The following is an 8,846-nucleotide window of genomic DNA, read 5'->3' as shown; positions in this document are numbered from 1 at the left end:
AGTAATCTTATTCCAATTGATGTTAATGTATGTAATTAAAATAGATGACATATTTATGTGATTAACTTGTCAGCATACAAAATGAACGTTTTAAAACATATGCGAAAGTTTTTTAAAAATTTGAATCAGAAATATCTAATAAATATATTTTATTAGCCAAGAGAAAATTGCTCGAATAATAAATACCCTCCTCCGCCTTAAATATTGAGATTATGGCAAACATATCCCCCTTTTTTGGTAAAATTTTGGTATTTTATTGATGAAGTAATGGGTATAAACACCACCCCAAGCAAAGCTCATTCCCTACATGGCCCAATCGACTAGGAAAGAAATAAACAAACAATCAAAAACAAAACACCTAACATTTTGAACCTCCATGTCCCGTCTATCCCTTTGCTGGAGTTACTCTCAAATAGGGACATTTTAGTTTATCACTATTAATGATCTTTCTTCCTGCTACTTCCAAACTGCTGAAGTATTGGTAGTTGTACCCTCCTTTATCGATTGCAATATTTGCCAAGTAGTCTGCTAGTTGATTTTCTTCCCTGAGAATGTGCTGGAATGTATGTTGTTTGTCCTGTAAGGATGTTTTGATTTCTGTCACTATCTTTGTGATTATCCAGGGACATGACCATTTTCCTTCTGGAATCTTGTACAATAGCATAGAGTCTGTTTGAATGATTATATTATTGTGTTGTTCCTGCCTGCTATGTTTACATGCTTCTAGAATTGCTTTCGCCTCTGCTATCGTGTTAATGGTGTTTTCAATAGTATCTCTCTCTGCATACAATAAATCTCCTCTTTCATTCCTCAAACAAAAAACATAGGAGCTTATACCCGGATTTCCCTTCAAAGCCCCATCTGTATTGTATTTTAGCCAGCCTACTGGTGGGAAATCCCACAATACTATTGTTACCTTCATCTTGGGACTGTAACCTTCCAATTCTTTAATCATATCTAGCCAACTACTAGGACATTTCGTATTAGGCTTCATCATTTGTATCATCATGAAAATATTTCTGGTAATATTATGAATAACTCTCTGAATTGATGTCTTCTTTCCCTCATGCTTCATTCTATTCCTCCTTCTCCAAAGTTCCCATATTATAAAGCTAGGGATAGCTCTATAGTATGGTCATATTCCCTTTTTAACATCTGTCTCCCACCATAGCCTTATCGCTTACCTTAAGTGCAGTCCTTCAATGTTAAAACCTGCAAAAGAACAAAAATAGGACCAAGTCCTGTTAGCTAAAAAAAGATCTCAGGAACACATGAGCAAGTGTCTCCTGAGTAGGTTTTTCACAACACCAGCATCTAGATGGACCTTCCAGTCCCCATCTTCTCACTCTGTCATCTACAGGTAGTTTAAATTTTCATAATCTCCACTTTGTAAATGTCACTTTAAAAGGAATGCCTTTTGTCCAGATCCACTTGTAAATTTTGTTTTCTCCTTCTTTATGCCTTACATACTATCAAGCTGATTTCACAGAAAATGTTCATTTATTGTCCATCATCTATACTGGCTTATCTGACTCAATCATTGATCCAAGAGGTTGAATATTATGAATAATATACTCTACTAGCTTTTGTGGCCAGGGGCGGAGCTACAGGGGTGCGAGGGGTGGCAACCGAACCCTCTTCGTTGAAAAATTGCACTATATATATACTGCGAATTTTTTTATTCATGTAAAAATATTATTTTTGCATCCCCTTAATAAATGGAGATTGTGGATCAGTGGATAAGGCGCTTGTGATTGAGCCCGCGGTCGCGGATTCAATTCTCAGCAATGACACATTTTTTTACTTTTTTCATCCAGTACCTTAAAAAAACGACGTCACTTTATTTATTATTATTATTATTTAAAAATATGTGGTCCATTTGGGATATAGAATCCCTAATTTCAAAAGTGTTAACATTGTTCATTTGTTCTACTGACTACTGGGCCTCCTACTCTGTCATTTCTTCTTGGCCCATGGCTTCCAATTCCAAGGTATTTTTTTTCCTCTTTTTTTTTAACCATACTCAAAATCACAATAAATCCATTATTGTTTCTTGTTAGTGTTAATCAATCCATTTTGTGAAATGGGTAGCTGACCCATTTTGTAAAATGGGTAGCTGACGGCTGACCCATTTTTCATTCATGAACTCCAAGCCTTGATTGTTTTAATTTTTAAATATTGTTTGTTTGCAAAATTGGTCTTCTAGATATTTATTTTTAGCTAATAAAAGAATCAACGTGTAGATTTTTATTTAGTAATCAATTCCCTTTTATGTGTGTTGGATTGTGGTTAAGTTGTTTTCTTGCTTATTGAGACATTTGGTAGAGTTTTTGAAATGGAATATGCTTAAGGAGTTAAGTTTACTAATTAATTTTTGATGTATTGATATATACAAGATTGAGTTTTTTTTCTCACAAGATTGAGTTTTTATTCTCACAGTTAGATGTTCTTAAATAGGTTTTATTTTATTGGCTTTTAAGATTGACATTGTGTCTTTAATTCTTACTATTTTTTTAATTATAATTCAGTCTCAAAAGTCAGTGAAGAATTATTTTACCAAAGTTCCAAAATCAAGTTTGGACTCTCATGATCAACCTAATCTAGAAGAAAATATCAACCACTCAGAAGTACCATTGCTTTCTTCTCAAGAATTTGATTTGAATTCTTTAAAGCATGATCCGGGTGAAAGAACTCAAATCTTGGACTTTCATCCAAATCATCGTGATGTCATTCGAAGAGAATACCTTAGGAGAGGTCCTTGTCAACCTTGGCTTAAAGAGTATCCTATAATAAAAGTTTTTAGAGACATGCGTCGTTTTAATCCTCAGTTGTTTAGTGAGTATTCTAATTGGTTAGAGTATAGTGAAAGTAAAGATACAGTCTTTTATTTGAATTGCTATCTATTTGCAAACGATAATATTCATCAAGGAGGGGTGATGTATTTTAGACCATAGGGTTTAGGAGTTGAAAAAAAAGTCTTAAAAAATATGTTGGTGGCAAAAATAGCATTCATAATCAGGCAAGAAAGAATTGTGAAGATCTAGTGCGACAAGAACAATCTATTCAATCTGCACTTGTGAGGCAAGATTCTCAATTTAAGCATGAGTATTGGTTCCGCTTAACTGCTTCAGTTGATGTTGTAAGACTTCTTTTGAATCAAGGATTGACATTTCGGGGTCATGATGAATCTAAATCATCACTTAACAGAGGTAATTTTCTTGAAATTCTTTCATGGTATTCTGAAAGGTATGATAACATTAAAGATTTTGTATTGAAACATGCTCCACAAAATGATCTGATGACTTCTCTAATGATTCAAATAGAAATTGTGACTGCATGCAAAATTGAAACAATTAAGGCTATCATAGAAGAATTAAATGGTGATTACTTTGCTTTGTTGGTTGATGAATCTTTTGATGTATCGCGCAAGGAGCAAATGGCCGTTGTTTTACGATATGTTGAGAATGGAATTTGTGATGGAGCGACTTATCAACATTATTCATGTTCAAGATACTTGTGCATCATCTCTAAAAGAAGCAATTGTTAATTTACTTGATCAACATTCCTTGAGTCTTTCTTATGTACGTGGACAATGTTATGATGGGGCAAGTAATATGCAAGGTAGAATCAATGGCCTTAAAATATTGATTAAGCAAGAAAGTAGATCAGCTCATTCTGTTCATTGCTTTGCTCATCAACTTCAACTAAGTCTTGTTGCAGTTTCTAAAAAGTGTGTTGAAGTGGGGGAGCTTGTACTATTAGTTTCAAGTATTTTGAATATGTTGGGAGCTTCTTTTAAACGCATGGATGAATATCGAGAATCTCAAAAGAAAAGAGTTCAAGAGGCATTAGATATGGGTGAACTTGAAACTGGTAGAGGCTTGCATCAAGAATTTGGTCTTACTAGAGCTTGTGATACTCGTTGGGGATCCCACTACAAATTTTTTAATAACTTTATTCTTATGTTTGGTTCAATTGTTGATGGACTTAATGATATTGTTGTTGATTCACATTGTCCAGATGAAAGTGACAAGGCAATGGGATTTCTCAGAGCATGTCAAACATTTGATGTTGCATTCATATTGCATTTGATGAGAGATATTTTAGCAATCACAGATGAGTTAACAAATGCTTACAGAAAAAAGAGCAAGATATCGTAAATGCCATGCTACTTGTTCAAGTAGCAAAGAAAAGGTTGCAAAAGTTAAGAGAGAAAGAATGGGGTTCGCTTATTGATAAAGTATCTAAATTTTGTATCAAGTATCAAATTTTGATACCTAAGTTAGATGAGCCGTACTTTACCTCTTTGAGATCACGGCATAAACTTGCTGGTTGTACTATCTCACATCATTATTACGTTGAAGTGTTTTGCAAAGTTATTGATTGGCAAATTCAAGAGCTTTCTTATCGTTTTGATGAAGTAACGACTGACTTGCTTCATAAAATTGCTTGTTTAAATCCAATTGACTCATTTTCTAGTTTTGATCTCAGAAAAATAATGAGAATGGATGAACATTATCCTGATGACTTTGATGAATTTAGTATGGGGGTTGTTGAGAATCAACTTGCGAGTTACATTATTGATGTTCGTGATCTTGATGAAAGGTTCTTCGATCTAAAAGGACTTTGTGATCTTTCAAAAAGATTAGTTCAGACAAAGAAGCATTCAAACTACCCTCTTGTATTCTTCTTAGTGAAACTTTTCTTGCTCTTGCCAGTTGTCACTGCATCCGTTGAAAGAACTTTTTCGGCAATGAAGTTTATCAAGAATGACTTGCGGAGTCGAATGAATGAGAGTTATTTTAGTGGTTGCTTGGTGCCTTATGTAGAAAAAGATGTGTTTAATAGGATCTCTAATGATGTTATTATAAAAACATTTCAAGGAATGAAACCTCGTCGTGTACAGTTATAGTAATATACTTGCACTTTCAATAGAGAATTGTGTTTGTTTTGATTTCTTCGCGTGTTTATTTTTTAATTTTCTTGAACTCCCTTATCAAATATTCTAATTCCGCTGTCTGTGGAGTATATTATTCTAAACTTCTATGTCTCATTTCCCCCTCTTTACTAATTCATCAACTCTTTTGTAATTCTCATGCAAACATATCCCATTTCCTCCGCGGCGAAAAAAATGTTCTCAATATAAATGATACTTTCACGCCTTTGATCAATACGACAAAACAGTACCTTGTTAGGAATCTTACTTTTTGCATGGGATAAGATTTCATATCTGATTTTTTCTAATTGTGAACATGCCACTTTTACATGTAAATTCCTTAGATATTTACCATGTTTGAGAATTTGATTATAATATCATTAATGCTTTTTTAAAACTACAATATCATTCACCTATTCATATTTTTTTTTAAAATATACTCTTCTCTCCTAATGAAATGTTATGTCACATTATTTTATTTTTTTAATAATTTTTTTAACAATACAATTAAAGCTTGTTAAATGTCTTTATAAACAACTTCTTTTAGCATTTACCCCATTTTAAAATTTTATAAAAGATAATCAAATTTTAAATTAAAATTAACTAATATTTCTTATTTATCTGTCAATATTTTTTTAAAAATAAAAGTAATATTATAGGGCTTGAAAAAGATGTCAAAGAAATTGGCTAAGGTAGCAAATGTCCATTGTCAACTAGCTAAAATAAGGCTAGAATTCCTTACAATTGGAAAAAAAAAAATTCCCATTCGTGTGCAAGAAGGGGACATTGAAGTGTTTGAAAGGTCAAAATTAGTGCCCATTATTAACGTTTGCTAATCGTGTCGTGTTCATTTGTATTGGGACGGATTCAATGTTACGTAGTATTTTTTATGCGAAATATATATATATATATATAGCAGAGGAGTCAAAATTTTTAGTAAGGGGGTTCAAAATCTGAAAAAGTAGACTAATGAACTAGCCGAAGGGGGTTTCACATCTACTATATATATAAAAAAAATTATTTTGACAATGTATAAATAGTATAATTTTTCGTCGAAGGAGTTCGGATAAACCCTATATATATATATATATATATATATATATATATATATATATATATATATATATATATATATATAACCTGACAAATTGAACAGATAAAAGATCGGAATAACCGGGATAACCTATTTCAAGATCAGATGATCCACCTCTTTGTCCTTCCTTCAAAGAAACTTTAAGATCCAACTAAGATAAGAAATTTTGGTTTCCTAACACATAAAAGCTTTGTAAGAATCAAACATGATACTGTATATATTCGTAATTATGCAAAAGCTTTTACACGTGATCAGTTCGCCTCGACAAGTCATAAAATTAATTTTATTATAATTGATAAAGTTGATAAAACAATTATAAAAGATGATATATTTTATATTGTTAACGTATCTACTTAATAAATATTTTAAAATATATATACACATAAGTTATTCTAAAATTTGGATTGAAAAAATGTGTAATAAATACACTTTATAATATTTTTATATATCTGATTAAAACAAATCATAAATTAAATATTTAAATAAAATTAAATTAATAAGTTTAAGGAATTATCGAGGTATTCAAGTATGCCTTTGTCAAAGCCACTAGAATTTCGTGTGTATCATGAATAGCAAGATATGTATTATCAAAAAAAGTATTAAATATCTATTATGTAAGACATCAATTAAGTTCTTAATTTTATTTATTTAAAACTAAAAAGTACATATTAAAATTTTAATTAATATAATACATACAACAACAACAACCCAGTGAAATCCCACATCGTAGAGTCTGGGGAGGGTAAAGTGTACGCAGACCTGACTCCTACCAATGTAGGACGGCTGTTTCCGAAAGACCCTCGGCTCAATAGAAGCATAAAAAAAGGTCAGACAAGAATATTAAAAGTAGATAAATAGATAACAAAATAATCAAAGTATAAGGAATCATAGTGCATTAATACGCCTACGGATAAGGGGGAGAAATGCCACTATGTGCTAGCCTTCTACCCTAATGTGTGTCCTTCACACCCTCCTATCTAAGGTCATGTCCTCGGTAAGTCGTAAATGCGTCATGTCCTGTCTGATCACCTCTCCCCAGTATTTCTTCGGCCTACCCCTACCTCTTCTGAAACCATCCATGGCCAACCTCTCACATCTCCGCACTGGTGCATCTGGGACTCTCCTCTTCACATGCCCAAATCATCTCAGTCGCGTCTCCCATATCTTGTCTTCCACCGAGGCCACTCCTACCTTGTCTCGAATAGCCTCATTTCTAATCCTGTCGCTCCTAGTATGCCCACACATCCATCTCAACATTCTCATCTCGGCAACTTTCATCTTTTGCACGTGGGAGACCTTAACTGGCCAACACTCCGCCCCGTATAACATAGCTGGTCTAACCACCACTTTGTAGAACTTGCCCTTAAGTTGTGGTGGCACCTTCTTGTCACACAACACACCGGAGGCGAGCCTCCATTTTTTCCATCAAGCCCCAATACGATGTGTGACATCCTCGTCAATCTCCCCATTGCCTTGCATTATAGAACCAAGGTACTTAAAACTACTTTTCTTTTGGATGGCTTGGTCCCCGAGCCTAACTTCCGTGCCAACCTCTTGAGGTGTTTCACTGAACTGGCACTATAGGTACTCTGTCTTGGTCCTACTCAGCTTAAACCCTTTAGACTCCAAGGTGCGTCTCCAATCTTCCAACTTAGCGTTAACTCCGCTACGAGTCTCATCGATGAGGACTATGTCGTCCGTAAAAAGCATACACCATGGCACCTCATCTTAAATTTATCGCGTCAATACATCCATCACCAAGGCAAATAGAAACGGACTCAAGGCTGATCCTTGATGCAATCCCATCACCACCGGGAAGTGTTCTGAGTCCCCTCCTACTGTCCTTACCCTAGTTTTGGCACCCTCGTACATGTCCTTGATCAACCTTATGTACGCTACCGGTACACCTTTAGCCTCCAAACATCTTCATAGTATCTCTCGAGGGATTTTATCATAAGCCTTTTCTAAGTCGATGAATACCATATGCAAGTCTCTCTTCCTCTCCCTATATTGCTCCATTAGTCTCCTCATAAAATGGATGGCTTCCGTAGTTGAGCGTCCCGACATAAATCCAAACTGGTTTTCTGAAATAGACACGTCTCTCCTCACCCTCATCTCCACCACTCTTTCCCACACTTTCATAGTATGGCTTAGAAGCTTGATACCTCTATAGTTGTCGCAACTCTGGCTATCCCCCTTGTTTTTGTAGAGGGATCATGATGCTCGACCTCCATTCTACGGGCATCATTGCAGTCGTGAAGATGACATTAAATAACCTAGTCAGCCATTCCAAACCTACCGAGCCCGCACTCTTCCAAAATTCTCCAGGGATCTCGTCAGGTCCGGTCGCTCTTCTCCAGCGCATCCTACGAACAACACCTTTAACCTCATCGACTGTAATACTGCTACAACCCCCAATATCGTGACTCCTTCCTGTATGTTCCAAATGTCCCAACACAATTTCTGTGTCCCCACTGTCATTCAAAAGTTTATGGAAGTAAGACTGCCATCTTTGTTTGATAAGGGTCTCCTCTGCCAATACTTTTCCGTGCTCGTCTTTAATGCACTTCACTTGATCCACATCGCGTGCCCTTCTCTTCCGGGCCTTGGCTAGCCTGAATAACTTCATGTCCCCGCCTTTCTCTTCTAGTTCAGCAGAAAGGCGTTCAAAAGCTGCCGTTTTTGCCGTTGCAACCGCCGACTTCGCCTCCTTCCTCGCTATCTTATACAGTTCCCCATTCGTCCACTTCTCCACCTCATCCTTGCTCTCCATCAACTTAGCATACGCCAGCTTCTTTGCTTCCACTTTCCCTTGCA

The 8,846-nt window shown here is 35.3% G+C and overlaps 2 protein-coding genes across 2 annotated transcripts; both read left to right on the top strand.

Annotated features, from left to right (window-relative positions):
• Nucleotides 1-3,377: 3,377 nt before the first annotated feature.
• On the top strand, nucleotides 3,378-4,160 carry LOC129875793 (uncharacterized). Its single transcript, XM_055951032.1, has one exon. The coding sequence runs from the start codon at nucleotides 3,378-3,380 to the stop codon at nucleotides 4,158-4,160; it is 783 nt and encodes a 260-aa protein (XP_055807007.1).
• Nucleotides 4,161-4,165: 5 nt separating this feature from the next.
• Nucleotides 4,166-4,912, top strand: LOC129875792 (uncharacterized). Its single transcript, XM_055951031.1, has one exon. It carries the CDS (start codon nucleotides 4,166-4,168, stop codon nucleotides 4,910-4,912), a length of 747 nt encoding a protein of 248 aa, XP_055807006.1.
• The last annotated feature ends 3,934 nt before the right edge of the window (nucleotides 4,913-8,846 follow it).

Source organism: Solanum dulcamara, chromosome 12, assembly GCF_947179165.1.
Source record: "Solanum dulcamara chromosome 12, daSolDulc1.2, whole genome shotgun sequence".
Taxonomy (NCBI): Eukaryota; Viridiplantae; Streptophyta; class Magnoliopsida; order Solanales; family Solanaceae; genus Solanum; species Solanum dulcamara.
This window is presented reverse-complemented; position numbering and strand designations above follow the sequence as displayed.

Bases quoted from the DNA above. Each gene is read 5' to 3' on its own strand.
- LOC129875793 (XM_055951032.1), top strand. From the start codon at position 3,378: ATGGTGATTACTTTGCTTTGTTGGTTGATGAATCTTTTGATGTATCGC.
- LOC129875792 (XM_055951031.1), top strand. From the start codon at position 4,166: ATGCTACTTGTTCAAGTAGCAAAGAAAAGGTTGCAAAAGTTAAGAGAG.